General features: G+C 45.4%; 1 protein-coding gene across 3 annotated transcripts in view; it reads right to left on the bottom strand.

Annotated features, from left to right (window-relative positions):
* Positions 1-8924: 8924 nt before the first annotated feature.
* The window catches only part of CBX5 (chromobox 5), a 40346-nt gene continuing 26398 nt past the window's right edge, over positions 8925-22872 (bottom strand). For all 3 annotated transcript variants that reach the window (XM_070410088.1, XM_070410086.1, XM_070410085.1), the window contains exons 4-5: positions 21593-21693; positions 8925-16893 (exon numbers count right to left, since the gene is read on the bottom strand). In XM_070410088.1, the coding sequence (XP_070266189.1) occupies positions 16743-16893; positions 21593-21693 (252 nt within the window). In that variant the 3' untranslated portion in view covers positions 8925-16742. The remainder of the gene's footprint in view (positions 16894-21592; positions 21694-22872) is intronic.

Below are 22872 nucleotides of genomic sequence, written 5' to 3'. Positions count from 1 at the left end.
AGATCCCCCTCCTCCGTCCTTTTGGGTTCAAACTCTACTGCAGCATGACCTTGGGAAAACATGAACTTCCTCTCTCTCAGGCTGTTTCCTCAGCTGTAACATGGCAATGATACTGACTTCTTACTAGGGCCTTCACAGCGATTGAATGAAATAGTCCATGAAATGCTTACTATATGTCAAAAAGTGTGGGATTCTTTGAGGTTCCAGGCAGATGTGTGGATCCATCTTGCCCCTTCCCCCTGGAGAGGAAAGCACTTCCACTAACAATCTAAGCCAAGCAGCTTGAGAGACTGAGGTCTCCAGAGCCTCAGATTTCACCAATATGCATTCTGCAAGAACATGTGGGACAGCAAGTCACCCCTCCCTAGGGTGGAGGTCCTACTGCTTGTTCCCAGAGAATGGTTTTCACTGCTGTTCCCTCAATGGCTACCAGGGGGCAGCACAAACTCCCAAATCGCCTCCGGCTGCCTAAGGGCTAGAGGCAGGAGAGCCTTCTGAGCCATCCCGAGAGCTGAGTCCTGGTCCCTGCTTCCCCTCCTGGGGAGGGCTTGGTGCCCCATTCCTCTCCGCCACTTTCCCATGTCTCCTGTCTTTTCTGGTGGCTTTGTGCTCCCTTAGCCAGCTTACAGCAGGCTCCCAGGCGCCTTCATTCCCCAGCCTGCCCTTGATTATGGCCAATCTTGCCCTACGTAGGCATCCCGGGAATGGGAGGGGCATACCAAAGCCTCTGGAAACAGAATATAGCAGGGAATTCTGGGGAAGACAGACCTGGGCTCCAATCAGCTGTGACACCTTGGGCAGATAAAGGCTTTCACTACCTGGGAAGCTCCACTTTGCTCTATGCGTGTTTTATTCAGGGATTTCTCTGACTGCCCAGGATTCAGCCTACCCTTGCTTAAGCCGGAGCCTCCCTCAGACCTGCCCTATTTTCTGTCTACTCAACTTCTTTGCACTGAGGCCAAGACCCATCATCCTTAACCCTGACATCCCCTTGGGTACACGCACCGAGTCCTATCCCACCAAGAGACGCAGTCTGGATCCAGCTTCACACCACACAGGGCTTGCGCCCAACACTAAGGGAAAAACATAGGGTCCCAGCACCCTCTTACTTATGGAGCCCCACCTGGCATCTTTTCTAGGTGAGACAACTAAAAACTCATTACCTTACAGGAGGCTGGTCTGTGTGGGTGTCAGGGGTTATGACATTCAAGAGGCTGGGCACCATTGGAAGCCCCTCTCCCCTCAGCCCACAGACAGAAGGACGTGAATTTGTCCCTGCTGAGACTCTCATCACCTCCTTTCATGGTGATGGTGAACAGGAGGTACAGGGGCGCAACTCAGGTGCCCCTCCCTCACGTGGTGAGTTTTCCTTCACTCCCTACCATACCTCCTCCTTCTCACTTTCCTTTTTATTCTTTCTCTCTCTTTTTTAAAAAATGTATATTTTTATTGATTCCAGAGAGGAAGGGAGAGGGAAAGAGAGACAGAAACATCAATGATGAGAGAGAATCATTGATCGGCTGCCTTCTGCATGCCCCACACTGGGGATCGAGCCCACAACCTGGGCATGTGCCCTTGACTGGAATCGAACCTGGGACCCTTCAGTCCACAGGCTGATGCTCTATTCACTGAGCCAAACCAGCTAGGGCTCTCTCTTTTTTTTAATCCTCACCCGAGGACATGGTTAGAGAGAGGAAGGGCAAGAGAGAAACATCCATGTGAGAAAGAAACATCGATTGGCTGCCCTCTGCCTACACCCCAAAGGGGAATAAAATCATTAAACTTTTGGTGTACAGAACGACATTCAACCAACTGAGCCAGTCTGCCTGGGACTATTCTCTTTTCTTTCCCTCTCCTTTTATACACCTACCCTTTCCACTCCCATTTCCTCTCTCCTCATTCTTCTGGGACTTAGTTTCCTGCCATCCTTCTATCCTCTAGATTCTAGAGTCTAGAAATCCTATCCTCTCTGCATCCCAAATGCTTTCCCTGCTCGCCTAGGGGAGCTTCCCATCATCTCCCTTCAGTTCCCCTTTCTGTCCCATCCTGGACCTGAGACACCACCAGGGTCCTAATGATGTATGACCCACTTTTTGGAGATCTCCACGTCGAAAACCATCACCTCTGGGGCTTCCAGGGACATGATGTGCAACCTCACGGCTGGGACAGCCTCACTGATACGGGTATTGAGACCAAGACAGTCCCATGCAGAAAGCAGGAGGGCAGGAGGGAGATCTGTATGGCTGGGGCCAGAAGGGGCCGGACAGTCTGGGCAGTGAAGATCTTGCTAACAGTTGTTGGTGTTCTTGGTGAGTTTCCCACTTGTTGGTGATGATGGAGATAAATCCCACCTCCCCCGACGTCATCTCATTCTTTAAATTACTAGTATGTTCATCCTTGTTCCCTGTCCATCTGTCTGTAACGACCATCCCCCAACACCAGCTATGTCTCAGACTGTGAGATCCAGAGGCAGGGATGATATGTAACTCCTTTGGTCAAGCTCTTTGCCTGAGACGTCTCCAGGATACTCAGGAGGAGGAAGCAGAAGGCCAGTGGATACAGAGGAAACAGAGAACAGGTTTGGGGTTAATGAACCTTGTTATAAGCAGTGGGTGAAGTTTGGAGAGTGGATGAGCTATCTCGGAAGAAGGAAACTGGGATGAAAACAAGAGCTGGGAGCGAAACATGGGAACCACCACTATTTCAAGGGTCTGAGGCTGAGCTGGAGGGCCAGTTGTTTCCCAGGGCCCAGTTGTTCTGGGCTGGTGATGTGGCTAATTTGGGAGTGAGGTCAGTTGAGAGCTTATCTTGCTTCCTAACCTCTGTCCAAACTTCACCCTGCCACTCTTTATGCCCTTGTCCTCCAATAGCATGCTGCCTCTGAGGCCCTCTGGCCTCCCTGCCTTTCCACCTGAAGAGACACATTGCCTGCAGTTTCCTGCTTCTGGTCGGTATGGCTGTCCTGGTGCAGGTCCAAGAGCACTTTTCCTTTGCCTCCATTAATGACTTCTTCCTCTTGACCCAGAGAAGCCCACAGGCACCTTCTAAAGCCCATCCTGAGTGCAACCCAAAGCACCGTTCAGTCATACTCATAAATGATTTGGGGATTATCTGCTGCCTTGAATGGCCTAGGCCAGTGGTCGGCAAATTGCGGCCCCTTGAGTGTGGCTCTTCCACAAAATACCACGTGCGGGCGCGCACGTACAGTGCGATTGAAACTCCGTGGCCACACTCAAGGGGCCAAAGAGCCGCATGTGGCTCGCGAGCCGCGGTTTGCCGACTACTGGCCTAGGCCATTGCTTCCCTTCCATTAGAGTAACTCAACCTGGACTCAGAGGAACTTAATATATTCAAATGAGCACAAACATATATTCAGAGAGTTATATTCAAATTAATACATCCTTCCAACTCTCATACACAGACAAACTGGTCACTTCAATGCGGGGAAGAGGGAAGCTGTTTGCCCTGTGTCTTTTTCGGAGGCAACAATAGCTCTTCGGTTCTGCGAAATCTCTAATGCGCATTACGGTGCCCCTATCTGCAACCAGTGACACCTGCACTGCCCACCCCTCAATCTGTTCCCTATACACATTCCCTTCTCATACCCTGCCTGGGGCCACCTGAAGCAGGCCTTGGGAATCAAGGGGAGAAAACATCAGGATTCCAGGCCCTCCGCCCCCCACCAGTGTGGAAATTGAAGTCATTGGGATGCAGAAGGGCCTCCTGAAGTAATCAAAAGTATTTTTTAGATTTTCAGGGCAGTCATCCAGTCCAGGGCGAAGACTATTCTAACTCAAAACACATGAAGGTAAGTGCTAAGTTGATTCATCGCCCAGAGCTCTTCAGAAGTGAAGTTCCAGCCATGAGTCCCTGGGTGAAGAAGACATTCTGCCTGGAGGCAGGGAAAGCAGCCTCAGGCCTTACAGGCCCCTGTGAGTATCCACATTCCATTCCTCGCACGTTTTGGCACATGTGTGTGTGAGTGCACACCCCTCCACACACACACACACACACACACACACACACACACCCTGCACATTTGTTTTTCCCAGGCTCTTATCTCCGATCGTTACTCATTTCATTCCAGTCTCCCAATTTTTCAGAGACAACCTTGTGCCTCCTCCTCTCTCCTTCACCTCCTGTATCCAAGTTTGCAACTTCAACCCCCACCACCCTTGACCCAGCTCCTTAAACCAAAACAGAAACCCTTCTCTCTGCTTTGAGTGAAAGAAGCAAGGGGGGAGTAAAGGGTGGACATGAGAGCCAATCACTATTCCTCACCTCCCTTTATAGGCAGGGATGGGGAGGAAATCAGGAAAATGGTTTCTACTTGCCCATGATCCCTTATGTTAATGAATGGAGCCACAGGAAACCCTCAAAGAGGGAAGTTGTTACTCCCATGCTGAAAGGTAGCAAAAAATTTGGATAGAAATAAGAATCTAATTGGTTTAGCTGGACACTAAAGAACAGTGATTTACAGTCTTCTTACAACATCCCAAATGACTCTAGTCATTTCAAGAACGGTTATAAAATTCTCAAGTTATTATCTTAAAAATTTTTAAGAGCCGGGCCAGTATGGCGCGGTGGTTGAGTGTCAATCTATTGATGAGGAAATTAAGACATTTGGGGGGCTACCAGCCTGACTCTGTACCTAGTTAATCAGTATCCCTAATGCACATTCTTGTTAGCCTATAATCAAGTCACTGCCCCTTCCTTAATTATCTGGTCTTGCAAGACCTGTTTACCTAAATACTCACATTTTACAGAGGCCATAAACCATGAACAATACACAACCCCCAAGGGGATTATCAGTGCTGGCAGGCCAGGCCTTTAGGTGTGGTCTCACGTCCCCCATCCCAACACATGGGGCTTTAAAAAAAACCAAAAACATATTTTATTAATTTTTTTAAAGAGAGGGAGAGGGATAGAGAGTTAGAAACATCGATCGAGGTGCCTGCAACCAAGGCACATGCCCTCGATCGGAGTCGAACCTGGGACCTTTCAGTCGGTAGGCCAACGCTCTATCCACTGAGCCAAACCGGTTAGGGCCCAACACATGGGGCTTTCTGCAAAGCCTGTTGAAAGGTCTGGAAGTCTGATCCATATTTGGGAGACAAAGAAACCAATGGGTATAAAGAGAAAGCTTCCTCCATATTGGCTTGCTCAGGATTTGGAAACAGGCTCCCCTGATTCACGGTACTAGTACATCTGGAAATAAATGAGTTTTTCCTGTGTCTCCGAGTACTACTGTGTATTTTTTGGTTGCCTGGTAAATTCTGTAACACTATGAACCAGGCGGTCACAATTCGATTCTGAGTCAGGGCATATGCCCAGGTTGTGAGCTCGATCCCTAGTGGGGGGCATGCAGGAGGCAGCCAATCGATGATTCTCTCTCATAATTGATGTTTCTATCTCTCTCTCCCTCTCTCTTTCTCTCAAATAAAAAAAAGAAAAGAAAAAGCAAAAAGTTTGGCTCAGTGGATAGGGGTGTTGGCCTGTGGACTGAAAGGTCCCGGGTTCGATTCCAGTCAAGGGCACATGCCCGGGTTGTGGGCTCAATCCCCAGTAGGGGGTCTCAATCCTCAGTAGGGGGTCGTGCAGGAGGCAGCCGATCAATGATTCTCTCTCATCATTGATGTTTCTATCTCTCCCTCTCCCTTCATTTATATCAATAAAAATATATAGCCCTGATTGGTTTGGCTCAGTGGGTAGAGCGTCGGCCTGCAGACTCAAGGGTCCCAGGTTGGGCTCCAGTCAAGGGCATGTACCTTGGTTGCGGGCACATCCCCAGTAGGGAGTGTGCAGGAGGCAGCTGATGGATGTTTCTCTCTCATTGATGTTTCTAACTCTCTATCCCTCTCCCTTCCTCTGTAAAAAATCAATAAAATATATTTTTAAAAAAATAAAAATAAAAAATATATTTTTTAAAAGTTGCAAGTTTTAAAAAAATAGAAGGGTAAAGAGCCCTGGCCGGTTTTCTCAGTGGTTAGAGCTTCAGTCCACAGACGGAAGTAATGGTGGGTTCAATTCCCAGTCAAGGGCAAGTACCCTGGCCCCATTCAGGGCTTGGGCAGGAGGCAGCTGATCTTTCTCCCATCGATGTTTCTCTTTCTCTCCTTCCTCCCTCCCTTCCACTCTCTCTAAAAAATATCCTCGGGTGAGGATTCAAAAAAAAAAAAAATGGTAGAGAAAACATAGGAAGAGGGTGCATCCTCTGTGTCCTGGGAGAGATGTGCCTGCACTCTCCAGGTAGCGCCATGGCAGCTCCATCCCCTCTACCTCTGGCTCCTTGCAGACCCAATTGGAATGGTGAAGCAGGAACCAGAGAGAAAGGGGGTACGTGACAGAGGACAAAGGAGCACAGCCAGGCCCGGTTCTCTGGGAGCGGACTCCCTGGCTGGTGTCAGGAATCACTGAAACATAAAGCAGCGAACCCAGCTGCAGAGGGAGGTGCTGCTTGCTATTTGAAAAAGCATGAAGGAATGGTCCATCCCATTCTTACATGGCACGGCTTTGGTTTACCTGCCCTCCTCCCCCAGCTGCAGATCTCACTCGGCCCCACCCCCACCCTTGCTGCAGATGTATAAGCTGACTTTCATAAGCTGCAGAGGCCATGGCCACTACCACAGCTCCCCACCAGCTTCCTTCCCCAGAGGACAGCAGCAACAGGAAGGGGGAGAAAAAAGGCAGAGGGTGCAGTAATAACCCCAAACCTTCTCATCTCAGCAGCCCCTCAGTTTATCAGCAAACTCAATTCTCAGCATCTCTTCCTGGCTCATAACCCAACGATCACACAAGGCTGTGCTGAGAAGAGGCATGAGGCTATTGGGCCAGCATTGCCTCTCTCAGTCTGGGAGGGGGCATCACATTATATACAGAAAGAGATGCACCTGTTTCCAGAGGTAGCATGGGGTAGAAAGAGCTCGTAAAGAGTCCCAGATTGTTGCAAAAAGACAATAATTTGAGGGGGTTGGAATTAAATATCCGAATTGAGGCTGTTTATGGAATTTAACGGGGGTGGGGGTAGAGAGAACATGGGGTGGAGAGACCAGAAATGAGAAGGAAAAAGACAAAGAGAAAAACATACATAATATAGTAGACAAAGGGGAGAAACCATTAAAAAAAAATACAGAGGCACAAATACAGAAGCTGAGAGGAGGGAGCCAGCACCTGGAAAGCAAGATGTTCCAGCAGCAGAGGGGGGAGGGGAAGCAGGAGAGCAGAGTGGGAGAAGGAAACAAAGGCAAAAGAGCCCAGGACCTGAGGAGAGACCCTTCCCTTCCTGTGCCAGCAGCTTGGCCGTGACTTTCAGCAGGTGAGTTCACGAGGCTTCTCACTCTGTTGGACTTCTGTCACCTCTGCTGGAGAAGCAGCCCGTGTCTGTGTGGCATGCTCACACACCAGTTGGCTCCAGCTTTTGCCTTGTCTGCCCCCCCCTCCTCTGCCCCAGGTCACACTCAAGGTTTGAGTAGCAGCTTGGCACGTCCACAGGCTGAACTGCGCCCTCTGCACACACTCACATGCAGTAGCCAACACTAGGCTCTCCCCCAGCTCACACTTCCTCACAAAGGCAGAGGCTGCCTGGGGGCTGCTTACTCTAACAGGGCGATTCCAAGCTGTGTGCTCAGTGATCCAGCTAAGCACAGGCTCCCACACAGTGAGCCTCCATTTTCCCCAGCTGTCAGTGCTGCATCGATTTCCCTGGCTCTGCAGCCCTTTAGTGGAGACAAAAGGGGAGGCAGCACTGCCCAGCTCTGGGCTTCTCCAGAGCTCCGAGTGGCAAGATTCCTGGGAGAAGAGTTACGAGTGATGAAGAAGAGCTCATCTGAATGAGTGCCATGCAGGCAGACCCCCTGACATACTGGAGGGAAACAAAAACCAAGACAGCGTTGTTTAGGAGTGGCAGTGCGGGTGTCAAAACCCTGGCGTCTCGGATGGGCCCTAGACAGAGACAAAGTGGCGTGAGAGAACTGGAAAGAGATTGAAAGGGAAGGGGGCGAGCAGTCCCAGGCTTCAGAGTTAGGGAATAAATAATGTCCAGAAGGTCTGGCTCTCAAGTGGACCAAATGGCTCTCCTATCCCATGTTTATGGGTTCATGGACCATTAAACCAGCCAGTCTACAGATGTCTTCATAAGACTTTACGAGATTAGACCGAGGAGACCCTATAACTCAGCAGCAAGAAGGGAGAATTAGATAAGAGATGGTGAAAACAGGAGGGCTCAGCCCTTCGGAGTCACATCTCAGTGGGAGGATGTCTGGGTTCCGAGACCCCTGTCTTGCTCACTTTTGTCTTCTGCGAGTTTCTGCCCATCTCCATTCGTCACAACTGTACCAGGCTTATATTACCCAGTAAATTCTTGATTATCTACATACTCTTTCCTCCTCTAATCCAACTTCCACTTGCCCCCACCCCCACCATACTCCTGATCTACAATCACTTGGTCCTCAGAGAACAGTTTCTTTGGTATTTATGAAGTAAATCAGAAAGATAATAAAGTTATATTTACAAACACACATTTTGGGATTTTCAAACCTGATTTAGATTGTCAATATGGTTCCCCACAAATTCTAACCAGGGGCTGACTCTTTTAGGAGTCTCTGGATTCCTGGAGGGTAATGTTTATTCTTTGAGCCATTGGGAGCAGAGACAAGCAAGGACACCAGGAAGGCATACAACCTGAATTGGTTAAGTGAACAGAGTAAGGAACAGGATACATACATTCTTATTCCCTCAAACTTGCGCCACCCTGTGGCTATTTGCAGAAAGTCAGAGACCAACAATCCTTAGAAAAAAAGCCCTTGTTCTCCAAAACGCGCTGCTCTTTCAGAAAGACATGTGTGACTACTAGCTGACATCGCAGGACCCAAATTACGGAAGGGGTGTTAAGACCCAGCTCTTCAAACCACCACTCAGGATCCATATTTGAAAAGCAACCATTTTATTAGAATCAATACAAGAGTATGAAAAGAGGGAAAACAGGAGGGTAGAAGAGGGGGAGAGAATGAGGTCTGCATTGGATGTCAGTTGTGGAAACACATAAATTGCCTACTTTGGAACATTTACATTTAAAAGGTGAACACATATATATATATATATATCACTTATTCTAAAAAAAAAAATTAAAAATCAAAAGCAGACATGTTTGGCTGAAATAGAACCAAGAAACACAACCAATACTCCCCCACAAACCAAAAAGTCCAGAGAGAATTCAATTTTCCATTCAGAAATCTGGCTATAAAGTGTGATTTGTTTTGCTACTCAGGATGGTATGGTGCTGAGAAACCCAGCCTCTTGAGTCTCTTAGATCCCATCTGTGGGAAGGCTGTGGGCCATGGGTGAGTCAACTCCTGGCTACTCGGCAGGATGTCAGACAGTGCTCTTCATCCTCCAGAACTCCACAGAACATCTGTTGCCGCCAGTGCTGGGTGAACAGAGGAGCAGAGTCCACAAAACATGGAGAACCGGAATGTGACTGCAGCAGGAGGCCAGGACCTTGTGCTTTTTCATGGGTTACACCTCTAGGGCCAGGGAGGGGGAAAGGAGAAAGAGCCCTGTTGGGAAAAGGAGCTGGGTGAGCCCCTAAACTGAGATGGAGAGTAAGGCTCTTGAGCCCACACCTGGGCAAACAGAAAGTGTCCAAAATTCTCCCAAACTACAGGAAAAAGTCAGTCGGGTTCACTGTGGACACTGTGATGCTGAACGCAGTGAACTGGACGAAGCTTTAAAGCATAGCAATGCCCAATTCCGAGTATTAAACATGCCTCTAGAAAAAATTTCCTAGTGTGGCTCTTTTGGGGGGGGGGGGGGGGTGGAGGAAGTGGTTATGTTTTTCAAACCAGGTGGTTTCTGTGGGGAGGTGGAGGCTTGGGTACAGGTATCATGAAGGGCTGCAGTGTCCCAGTTGTCTGGGGGTCAGTTTGGGGAGTGATAAGCAACAATATAAATCAAACCCAATGTCTTTACTTTGCTTCTGGGACAGCTCGAGTCTGTTCCAAGTCCCTGGGGCATGGGACCTTAATTCCCAACCTGCAGAGAGAAACAAGCAGTAGCTCCCCTGCCTGGTGATCCCTGAATCCAATGCTCTTGGGTCTAAAACAGCCTCTCCGTGGATGCGAGATACAGAAAATACTAAGTGCCTTCCCCCTAAACATCCTAAGTCCGGACTATTAAGACTCCAACATTCACAAAAACACCATCAACATCTGAACTAGCAGCTTTGATGAGGGGTGGGGGGCAGAAAACTTTCTGAGCTCCAACCATTGGACAGCTCAGTGAGGACTAAAGCCTATGTCAGGCCTGGACTTAGGCTCAAAGCATCCTCCATTGAGGACCCTAAAGTATTCTATCAACTTTTTTGATTTACAATGCCTCACAACACCCCTGTGAGGTAGGTCAGTATTATTACCCCCATTTGACAGATGGGGAACTGAGGCATTGAAAGGAGTGACTTGCCCAAGGTCAGCCATTATGAATCAGTTGAGGAGGTTGGCACACATAGTCAGCATCCACTCAATTCTTATTCCACTCCCCTGAGCATCTGATTTCTTAGAGTGCACTTGGGAGCAAAAGGAAGCCAGTTAAGTACACATCGCTCTGCAAACTAGATCAACTCAAGCAACCCACACGTATTAACTGAGGGCTATTATGTTTCTAGCATATGTGAGGAACCTTGGAGAAACAAACTGCTTCTGAAAGCCATATGTTAATAAATGTTCTGAAAATAAAATTACATTTAAAACAATAAGGTGAAGGACTAAGTCACACTGATTTCCCAAAGTTCTGCACTGAGTAATCCAAATTCCTAAAATCCAGAATGAAGCAAGACCACACTCAACCAGAAAGATTAGAACCATCCCCCCAGCAGTGGTCTTGGTAGTGCTCTGAGCTGCAAGGTTGGTGGGGAAAGGCTAACAACAATGGTGACAGCAGCCACATCTCTACAGGCTAAACTAGGAGCAAAGGAACTCCAGCACCACCAACCTCCCTCCTGCAGCTTCTAGAAGACAATTCTAGAAGACAGAATCTTACCAACCTTTCTAGACTCAGCTCAACTTCTGGAATTGCGGCATCTTTATAAACAGCTCAAGATTAAGGATATAAATGGTGACCCCCCTACTTTTCATTTCAGAGAGAGGGGATAAAGTATTCTCTATAACTAGTCATAAGACTCTTATAATATTCTTTCCTCCTGCCAGTAACACTTTAACAAAAAGCAAGCAAAAAACACTTTCCCCCGCTCCGTTGGATTTACAGTGGATTCTGGTAGAAATTATGACCCTCTTCCTAAAACTAGTGGGGAGTGGGGCGTTAGACTAAATCCACAGCCTGCCTTGGCTTAGAATCAAATACTAAACCCATACCTCCTTGCAGTGGCCAGAGCGGCAAGACCCTACATACATCAGAAGCTCAAAGAATGTATCAACACACACAGTATATATTCAGGGATACTCTACTTCCGGGAAGGACCAACCATTCCAAGACCTAAATATAAACCTTTTCTCATTGATTGCTGATCACACCAAGTCCAAATGATGAAGTTCAAGACCAATTAACAGTGGCAATGACAGTTCAGATTCAGTCTGTGTTTGGAACTCCTCAAAGTGTGACAAACTGGCCACTGGGGCCCGGATCAACTGTGAGGGTCACACCTGCCAATGCCAGGGGACATCACACACACAAAAACACAGAATGGCAAGATTAAAAGTTCATTGCATTCAATTTGACCTAATTTCTTGATAATAGTTTCCTATTAGACTTTCTGATTAATACTGATGGCTCTTACCTAGGCTGTGATAATTAGGTTTTGATCTATTGCGACATTAATGATCACAATCAGTTGACTTTGAAATTGTCTTAATTAATGGCTCTTCCCTTGTAGGCTGCCTCCAGTGCAGTTCTGTCCCGCCTCCCCCCAGCCCATCCACCCCCCACCTCCCCACCCCCATTTTAACTCCTTTTCCTACTGATCTGAGACAAATAGCATTCGGAGAATCACTTTCTTCCCATAAACCAAGATTTTAAAACATTTCTCTGAGAAGCAGTATGTTAAGTGAAATGAGGATTGGGATGAAAAGGCGAGAGAACATGCTGCCAATGAATAGGAAGAAGTCCATCTTAAAAACAGCCAAAGTCACGCATGTTAGAGGCAATGACAAGTCGAAGTAACTCTAGAAAGACAAGATGAGGTAGTTTAAAATTTAAGAAATCCAGCGCAAGCAAAAAGAAACTAAAATTGTTTTTATGAAACTATGCCAAAAACCTTCACACTTTAATTTTCCAGGAGTTATTCTAATTCTTGGGAATTCTGACTTCTAAATAGTAGCCAATTCTCAATTGTCAGGCAGAAAAAACTATCTTTTTTTTTTGTGGTCAGAACTAAAAAATTTCTCAAGGTCAGACTGTTACTCAGTAAGGCTAGGCCTCACCCAAACTGATTAAATAGAAAATTCCAGGATATGTATGTTCATGGGTTTCCACATAATTGAGACAAGTCTCTGCTTAGAAATCACCATTGCAGTGCTGAATAAAACTACACTGCCCAGAGTAGATGCCCAGGTGTCAACAGATGTGCCCAAGCCTTCTTTATAGTAAATCTCCTGTCATTGTCAAATATGTCCCTGTTTTAGGCTTAAAGCCAGCCTCATGTTTATTCCTCCAAAAGAAAAGAGAACATGAAGAAGGCGTGAGAAACTGATAAAATGTCCATGAGGAATAAATGTTACAGAACCCACAATAACATAGCAACACATAATTGGATCAGCAACACAGTTAGTATTCTCCACAATAAGGATTAACTATACCATTAATTGCTTTGGCAAAGAGCCTATATTAGGGATCAAAATCTGGGGTTCTCAATCCCCACTCACCTGTTGTTCTCTCTCAGTAATAGCAGCATTTCTAACTAACCTTCAGTTCTTTTTATTTTCTGGAATAAAACAAGCCCTTGTGGTCTATCTATGACCAGTTAACTCAGTTCATCCAAGGTCACAGGTCTTTTCCACATGTCAACCAATTGTTAGCCTCCTACTTTAGGGCTACAAACTGTATCAATAGCTGTCTCTGCCTCCAAATCAGAAATGTGTATCCACTTAAAGCATTTATTACACTGAACTATTAATAGTCAGTTTACCCCACACCAGTATGACAGTTCTTTGAAGTCAGGAAGTGCATCTTTTTGAACTTTGTATCCCCTGGGCCAAAAAATGTTGAATGAATGTTGATATACACTAGTGTAGCTGGATATGGATGGCTGAATACAAATCTGCCACTATTAATTGGGTAGAGGTACCCAATGCTTAGCATATGCTCTTGGATGCATGGCTTGGTAAAGTCTGTTTTTGAAAACATAACTTTTACAATTAGTGGTAAAGCCAACATGAAATTGGAATACTGGGTCCAGACCTTTCCTTTTTCTGCTTTGCTACAGGTATGCTTGCTTGGTGGTCTGATTACAAAGGTACAGACCTCAACACTATAATTTTTAGTCTAAAAATCTAAACCTAAAGAATGGAGTCATGGGTGCAAAATAAGCTTTTCCTTTGACCTAATTTGTGAGAAACAATTTCTACATTTTAAATCTAATGACATAACCCTTCCTGGGGCTCTCATGTCATTTTAGGCCTGTAATGTCAGATCCTAAGGGCAAAGACAATCACTCTCCAACCCAAAACAGATCCCTCTGTATGTTAGGTGAGCTGGCCTAAACACAGATCCAACAAAATCACAGGAAGAAAATCCCAAGCACCTCCTCCAAGGCCCTATGATGTGATCTAGTAAATTGAAAGTAAATGGACGCCAGGGTGGCTACAGAACAGGAAAAAAAAGTTAATAACTGCCCAGGCTATGGGAACAGACCAACCTTTCATGAAAAAACAAAAGGTAACACACAGATATGGCTAGGGGGACAGCCAAGGACCATCCAGACTTCCGTGTTCAAGAGCACCACAGGTCCAAATGCTCCCCTGAGCAGACAAAAACTGCCTGCCTCTCTCCAGGTTAAAAATGGGTGCTTCCTTCAGGGCTGATGTTTGTAACAGTTGATCTTAATGTGAGGGTATCAGTTCTGCCCAGAGCTCAGAAAGGTGGCTACATTGACCTTGGTAGACTGCTGGGCAAAGCTTTACTCCATTCTGTGAAAGAGAGATCCTTGAATGCTGATCACTAAAGAAATTATTAGAAAAATGTTTTCAAAGAACTCAACACAGCAAAAACATACTGAGCATCTAAGACCTAGATGTTTGAGTGCTTAGCCCATGGCTATTAACTCTTCTAAGAGAAAACCCCATGAAAACAAGTTTCTGTTTGAGGCTGCAATTCTCCAAGGGCCAGGACAGCTTCTCAACATTAAGAAAAGCTTGAGGCCTAGGAGGGCACCTGGTTTCCTTTGTGCTGAGGGCTGAAAGCAGTACTGGCTTCTGGCTCCCGACATTCCTATAGAAGCAGCTGTGGATAGGCAGGAGAGGGAGAGAACAAAAGTTGTTTTGGTGGCACTCAGTATTAAGACCTTGATTCAATAAACTGTGGGCAGAAAAAGGTGAGCAAAAAGTAAGGTAATGAATGTATAATACTGGGGTTGTTCAAAGAAAATCAGATTTTGATAAACAGCTACATGGTTAAGCAGTCATTTTCTCCACCTGCAAACTGAGAACCAGATCACTTCCTCAGGGGCTCTGGCCCACTCTAGTCCTATGCTTATCTACCCTAAATGATATCCCTGATTATCTGTATGACAAATCAATTTCCTGACCACCCTTTCTTGTGAATGCCCATCAGATTAGTAGTAACAACTGTCAATTACCTAGCACTTGATCTAGGCCTTTAATTCCTTCAGAGAGTAAAGGAAGATGGAGATAAAACCCCTACCTACTTGAGATATGGGTAAGTTCTTACCTAATCACATTACCATTCAGAAGGATTTTCCTGGATGACTTAAACCAAAATCTTCATTGTTCCAGTCTGTCATGTCACTGCATCAACAGCTGTCTTTTCAACTGTGCAGTATAATTTTTGACATAATTTATAGAAGCACACAGAATTCAATCAGCAGCTAAGCAGGGAAGCAATGTTAACAAATGCTATGAATGGGTATATGATTTGCATATTATTCAGCTCAGTTCATCTGTGGACTAGAAGCAATCTATTCATTCCCCTCATTACTCAAAATAACCTAGAAATGGTTGAATACTCCTGCCAGCTATGTTTTAAAAATCAAAGCAACAACAAAAACAACCTTGATGACTGGTGAATTCGAGTTAAGGCTATTTCAAGCATTTATTCTTATTCCCTCAGCTTTGGGCTAGGACAAGGATGCTCAAAACCCTACTATTTCCTTACTTTTAGTTTTGAATTTTTAGCCACACCCTCCCCCAAAAGAAAAAAAGAATAAAGAGAAGTAGGGCATTTCTTAGCATATAGACAGGTTATCAGAAAAACAAACTCTCAATATAATGGCAAAACAGGAGGAAGCTAAAAGGAAAACGGTTGTGTCAACATGCTAATGCCAGGGCCTGTCATCTTCTGAGGCGATAGTCTTTCATGGAAACACATTTTTAAAAAGAAGATACAGAGTTTTAGGGTGGAAAAAGGAAGAGCACTGGAGACTCTTGGCAAATCCAAGAGTCAACAAAGCAGGACATTTATGACTATAAACACTATGAATATTTAAAACTGATAGTGTTGCCAATGGCTCCCCTCCAAGAATTCCTCACTGAAAATAATGGCATAGAGGGGAAACTGGTGTCCACTGAGAAGTGAGGGTCAGGTTCGAAGCCTCTTTGGTTAACAGGAATGCTTTGGGAGGCCACAGAAGTTGGCAGGGTTGGAGGGTGCCTAGCACCTTGGCACAAGCAAGCACCAGGCAGTCACTCACACCTACATAAATATATAGTCCAAATGTGAGGAACGGAAGGAAACAATACATATATACCATATGTAATAATAAAGACAACTGTATCCTACCCCATCAGCTTCATGTCCTAATAGCTAAAAAGCTCCACAGTTATTAATCTTGTCATTTTATGACAGACTACACCAACTTACAGAAGCAGAATCGGGGATTGCTAAGAAACAAAGCCACAAGTCCTGGGGCTAAAAGGAGTGCCTTGACAAATGTGAATGTAAAATTTCAAGTCCTCCAAGGATGGAGCTACTCTGGGAGGAGGGGTGAAGATGAACAACAGAGGGTGGCCCAGAAGACCACACCAGAAACCCTGTATTCTCCTGGGTAGAGCTGAATGAAGTTGGGAAAGCCCCAACAGGTAGGCAGTTGCTATTGGCTATTTAAAAAGACGGGTAACATCTTTTCCATCCCAAGATCTCAAGCAAAGGCTAGCTGGTCATCAACATGTTTTAAGAACCAATTTTACCATCATTGTAACAAAATCCCCCAATCTAAAAGTGACCAACCCTGAAAAGATCAAGACTCTCAGGTGCTTAAAAAGTTAAAACTCATCTTGAGGTCACAGGGGAGCAGAAGAAAGAGATCAGGGCAAAGGAAAAAATTGTGGGAATTTTACACACAGTATGCAAATGCCTGGTCTTCACAGAGAGACACTAATCATGAATCAGACCATCCGTTATGTTACAAGAAAACCAATACCAACATTTCTCCTGTGGAGCACAGTGATAAGCACATTTTTGTATGAATGTGTTTAGGATAGAAGGGGGTAGGTAGGAGGGAGAGGAGGCAGGGAGGTGAATGTATTATGTACAAAGAGAAATGACAGAGACCACCCCCTTCTTTAGCTCTTTGCTGTTTCTTTCTCTTTGTTTTCCGCATCCTCAGGATATGCATGCCACGTCAGTCTCTCTTCATAAAATGCGATCACAATCTGTGGACATTTCACATTAGCTTCTTTTGCAAGAACCAGGTCTGCTTCATCTGTGTCTTTCCTGGGGAGAAAGAACAGGAAGGAGACTTAAGAGAAGAGGAAGTAAGATTGAGTCTGTCCAAATATAGGTTCCTGTATTTGCTGTATTCAGTTAACTTGATTTCCTCTCCATCCTGATTTCAAAGTGAGAAGAACCCTACGAGTTCAACAATTTCTTTTTAAAATTTTTATTAAATTTATTGGGGTCTAATTCAGTATTTTCAAGGAGAAATTTAAGTAAATTAATTAAATGATGGTAGTCCACCTCTTATTTGTGGTTTCACTTTCTGCAGTTGGTTACCCAAGGTCAACAGTGGTCCACAAATATAAAATGGAAAATTCCAGAAATAAATAATTCCTAAGTTTTAAATTGTGTGCCATTCTGAGTAGCATGATGAAATTTTGTGCCAGCCTGCCGGGGATTTAAAATCATCCCTTTGTCCAGTGTATCCACGCTATACATAAAGGTATCTTGAGCCGGGCCAGTGTGGCTAAGTGGTTGAGCATCGACCTATGAATCAGGAGGTCATGGTTCGATTCACAGTCAGGGCACATGCCCGGGTTCCGGGCTCAGTTCCCAGTTGAGGGGGAGAGAGGGAATGTGTGCAGGAGGCAGCCAATCAATGATTCTCTCTCATCATTAATGTTTCTAACTCTCTCTCCTTCTCCTTTCCTCTCTGAAATCAATAAAAATATCTTAGAAAGAGAGAGAGCACATAAATCTGATTACAGTAAACTGTTCTATTTTATCATAGATTATTGTTGGTTAACCTCTTATGGTGCCTAATTTATAAATGTAACTCTATCAGAGGTATGTATGTATAGGAAAAAAACATTGTACATATAGGGTTCCATACTATTTGCAGTTTTCAGGCAAGAAGGGGGGAGGTTGGAATGTATCCACCACAGATAAGGGAGGATGACTGTATTACTAACTATTGCATTAGTGAATATCACTTAACTACTACATCAGACAAAAACAGCAATCTTCACAGCTAGAATTTAGTTGGGAAATAGCAGGTTTAATCAAAAGGCTGAAAATTATATAAATTCTGTTCCCATAATTTTTATTTGTATGTGTGAGCATGTGCACGAACACACAATCAAACCTACATTCACTCCTACTGATTATGCATAAAGTGATCAATCCAGTTTCTGGATCAAGTGAAAGCGTCCTAACCCTCCTCATCTGGTGTCCTTTTAAACATTCTTTATCCTTTTAGCCAGAACTGTGGATTGGAACAATAAGAGAACAGAAATTTAAGTCAGCAACAGTACTTATAAAAGGGAGGAGAGTAGGAAAAATGTAAAATCTAGTACTAAAATGAAATGTAGGAATTAACTGCAAAGTTCAATTATCCAAGTTACATAGGTTCTACTATCTACACTAATAAAAGAGAAACATGGTAATTGGTGTACGACCGCTACCCTTCCCATTGGCTAATCAGCATATCCTTATGCAAATTAACTGTCAGCCAAGATGGCGGCCGGCAGCTAGGCAGCTGGAAGCGAACATGAGGCTTGCTTGCTCCAGTGACTGCAGACTGCAACGTTCCCTGCCTGACTTGCCAGCCTCTGAGCTACAACTCTAAGAAACTATGTTGCAAATATAGAAGCTAAACAAAACCCCAGAAGAAAGCTTTCAGCCAGCTGGGATCTCAGAGCTAGAGTTATACATTGTTTCGATTATAGCACCGGAAGCCTCAGAGCTAGAGCCAGAGCTAAAGCTGGCCCAGAATAAAAAAAAAAAGAAAAAGAAAAAAAAGGAGTGGTTGGGAGCTTCAGTCAATTGCCAGCCTGAAAGCAGCCCTCAGCTCCTCACCCAGACTGGCCAGGCACCCCAGTGGGAACCCCCACCCTGATCCAGGACACCCTTCAGGGCAAACCAGCCGGCCCCCAGGCCACGATCCTATATAGTAAAAGGGTAATATGCCTCCCAGCACCGAGATCAGCAGAGCCGCGAGGCCTCCTAGCACTGGATCAGTGTGACAGGGGGCAGCGCCCAAACCCCCCCCGCCCCACAGGCCCTGCTCTGTGTGTGAAGGGGTAGAGCCATAACCTCCCCATCGGCCCTGCCCTGAGTGTGAGAGTGGCGGCGCCCCAACACCCTGATCGGCCCTGCTCTGTGTGTGACAGGGTGTGGCGCCCCAACCCCCCCGCCCCCCACGGGCCCTGCTTTGTGACGGGGTAGAGCCATAACCTCCCCATTGGCCCTGCCCTGAGTGTGACAGTGACAGCGCCCCAACCCCTTGATCCGCCCTGCTCTGTGTGTGACAGGGGGCGGTGCCCTAACTCCCCTATCGGCCCTACTCTGTGAGTGACAGGGGGGAGCTCCTCAACCCCTTGATGGGCCCTGCTCTGTGCGTGACAGGGGGCAGCTCCCCAACCCCCTGATGGGCCCTGCTCTGTGCATGACAGGGGGGAGCTCCCCAACCCCCTGATGGGCCCTGCTCTGTGCATGACGGGGGAGCTCCCCAACCCCCTGATGGGCCCTGCTCTGTGCGTCACAGGGGGTGGCGCCGCAACCTCCCCATCGACCCTGGCTTGAATGTGATAGGGGGCAGTGCCCCAACCCCCCAATCAGCCCTACCCTGAGCGTGACTGAGGGTGGCATCGCAACCTCCCGATCCGCCCTGCTCTGTGCATGACAGGGGTCGGCGCCCCAACTCCCCAATCAGCCCTGCTCAGAGCCCGACCAGGGGCTGCACCTAGGGATTGGGCCTGCCCTCTGCTACCCAGGAGCAGGCCTAAGCCAGCAGGTCGTTATCTCCCGAGGGGTCCCAGACTGCGAGAGGGCACAGGCCGGGCTGAGGGACCCCCCCCACCCCCAGTGTACAAATTTTTGTGCACCGGGCCTCTAGTAATATATAACAAAAAATACAGCAAGTTTCTTAACCAGGATTCCAAATCAAGGAAAAAAATTTTTAATCAAAATTCCACTGAGATGTGAGTAAAGACAACTACGTCCTTGTCTAGAAAACGGAAATGTTTAATTCATAAAGGTAAGTATTATGAGTGAGAAGAGGAGGGGAAAATTCATGGCTTAGAGAAGATACTCAAATTTGGACAGTGGTGCAAAGAGTTAGTTAATATGTGACTATAAATCATAAGTAGCACACATGATGGAATGGGAAAAGCAGTCAACACAGCTCCTTACTTCTGAAAGAGTATAGTGACTCTCCAAAAAATAGGTTTTTGGGTAATTTACCAGCAAAATTTTGATCAAATAGCCCTAGCTGGTTTTTCTCAGTGGTCAGAGCATTGGCTCTCAGACGGAAAGGTCACGGGTTCAATTCTGGTCAAGGGCAGGCTTGATCCCCAGTGCTGTTTAGGGTGAGAGCAGGAGGCAACCAATCAATAGATCTCTCTCACATGGATGTTTTTCTCTCTCTCTGTCTCTCCCCCTCCCTTCTAAAAATCAATGAAGAAGCCAAAACCGGTTTGGCTCAGTGGATAGAGTGTCGGCCTGCGGACTGAAAGGTCCCAGGTTCGATTCCGGTCAAGGGCATGTACCTGGGTTTCGGGCACATCCCCAGTAGAAGATGTGCAGGAGGCAGCTGATCGATGTTTCTCTCTCATCGATGTTTCTAACTCTCTCTCTCTCTCCCTTCCTCTCTGTAAAAAATCAATAAAATATATTTTAAAAAAATAAAATAAAAATAAAAATCATGAAGAAAATATCCCTGGGTGAGGATTAACAACAACAACAACAAAAATGGCCAAATTGCTGCTCAGAGAAAAGAAGAACCCAGGAACTTTGTAGGGGATCATCCCTGGCAGGCAGGCTGGCCCCACCCCAGGATCAAATAAAATGTTACACCTTTGGATTATACTTTTAAGATAATTAGCTTCCTAAGTGGCACTAGAGCATGAACCCTCTATTTAGAGACCAAACCTAAACCATAAGCTCAGAGCACTTGGATAGAGAAGGTAGTGGGGCCTGACCATAAAACACCCTGTCTTTTAGAAACCAAATTGAGGGGACGTAACTACACTTTCCTCTAAGAGCCATTCCCTCCGCCGGATGAAATTCTTGTGCTTTGGCCAGTATTATCCTTAATGCTTTTTGTTCCGATTATTTTTCCCTTTTAGACATTATTCAGTGGTCTTGGTCCTCAGTGGTGGCAGAAAGCCCACTCGCTCCTATCCTATGGCCACAGGCTCATGGTCTAAGGCAGTGGTTCTCAACCTGTGGGTCGCGACCCCTTTGGCAGTCGAATGACCCTTTCACAGGGGTTGCCTAAGACCATCCTGCATATCAGATATTTACATGACGATTCATAACAGTAGCAACATTACACTTATGAAGTAGCAACGAAAATAATTTTATGGTTGGGTCACAACATGAGGAACTGTATTTAAAGGGCCAGAAGGTTGAGAACCACTGGTCTAACGGTAAATGATTCAGAACTGTGTAAAAAAAAAAAAAAAAGTGGTTAGGTCATGTTTATATGCTTCCCACCTCAAATCTACCCTTTTCTGGTATCTGGGCTAATATAATTTGGCTTAATACCAAAACTTGAGAATGTCTTGAATTCTTTAATTCATTCCAAACCATAATTCTCATTTAATACAGATATAGTTGGTGTCAAATAAAGGTCCTTGACAATCAAAATATTTGGTTGGGAAATACTCAGTCTTCCCTCCCTATCTTCCATACAAATTCAAGCCACTGGCAAAAGAAACCCCACAATTGTAGAGTAATATCCAATCGCTCTCACCATTTCATTAGGAACATTAAATCGCCACAGGAATCTGTCGCCCCAATGATCTTTTCTGGTTCCAGTCCTCTCTCAAAGCCCCGAGCAATATCATTGCTTTGCTATAAACAGAAGATGAAAAAAAGTTACAGCTGGGTAAAAGTTAAAACCTATTTCTCAGCTTAGCAAAGCACAACCTAATTTAATATCACCAGATACCATTTTTGTAATAAAATTCTTAAAATTTAAGAAATACAATACTGCATCACCCAGTGACAGTGATGCCAAAAGATATTTTTGCAAGAAGATGCAGTTGTCCCTCCAGTATTCCTTCAAGATTAGGAGTGGCCCCTAAAACTCTTTAATATCCCGGAGTCATCACCTAGGAACTCCTCTAATCCAATCTCCTTAATGATATCAATTGCTTCTGAGATGATAAACAAGTCCATGTTTACCCAAACTAGACCCTTTTTTATATTATAAACTTCAAGTATACCACATCTCTCAATCTTTACTTTTTTAGACTTTTAGTTTACCTTAACACTGACCAATATTTTTAATACTTCTTTTCACAAAGTCATCCATATTTATGAAAGAACAGAGGTACGAATGATTCAAGGAAGTACCATAAAACAACAAATTTCTTTCAGAGTTCACACAATGCATTACCCATGCTCTTGGAGAAGAGGCCCTGGTCTGTGCCTATCCGCTCCTAATGTGGGTGAGTCATTAGCATTAGAAAACAGAACTGGAAGTGATTAAAAACAAACAAGCTGATTATTCTCTAGGAGAGTATTCAAATTTGGCCAGAATGCAATTGAGGTAAGGAGTACAGGGTCTGATTCAGGTCTGATGGCACTGGTGAGAACAAAATTTTATGCAAAGCAGGTAATTTTTAATTTTGTTCTTTGTTTGTTTCAGAGAGAAGGGGGAGAGGGAGAAACATCAATTGGTTGCCTCCTGCATGCACCCCGACCGGGATCAAACCCAAAACCTGGGTATGTGCCCTGACTGGGAACCGAACCTGACACTTTTTGGTGTGCAGAATGATGTTCCAACCAACCAAGTCACACCAGACAGGGCACAAAGCAGGTGATTTTAAAAACCTTATTATGGAAGATAAAGACTGCACAAATGAACTCACATCTGATGTCTGATTTTCATAAAATCTCTTTGATCTGACATTCACCTCCCTTGCTCTCTTCTGAGACATACAAACATTCAGGGTCCAGGCGGTCTCCAAAGATACCAGAACCCACACTGGGAAGGAAATTCCATGCATGGATCAAGGGAGACACTGA

The sequence above is a fragment of the Myotis yumanensis genome, unplaced genomic scaffold (assembly GCF_028538775.1).
Source record: "Myotis yumanensis isolate MYYU_CA2020_CCGP unplaced genomic scaffold, mMyoYum1.0.hap1 SCAF_3, whole genome shotgun sequence".
Taxonomy (NCBI): Eukaryota; Metazoa; Chordata; class Mammalia; order Chiroptera; family Vespertilionidae; genus Myotis; species Myotis yumanensis.
Note: the sequence above shows the minus strand (reverse complement) of the source record. Positions and strands in the feature narration are given on the sequence as shown.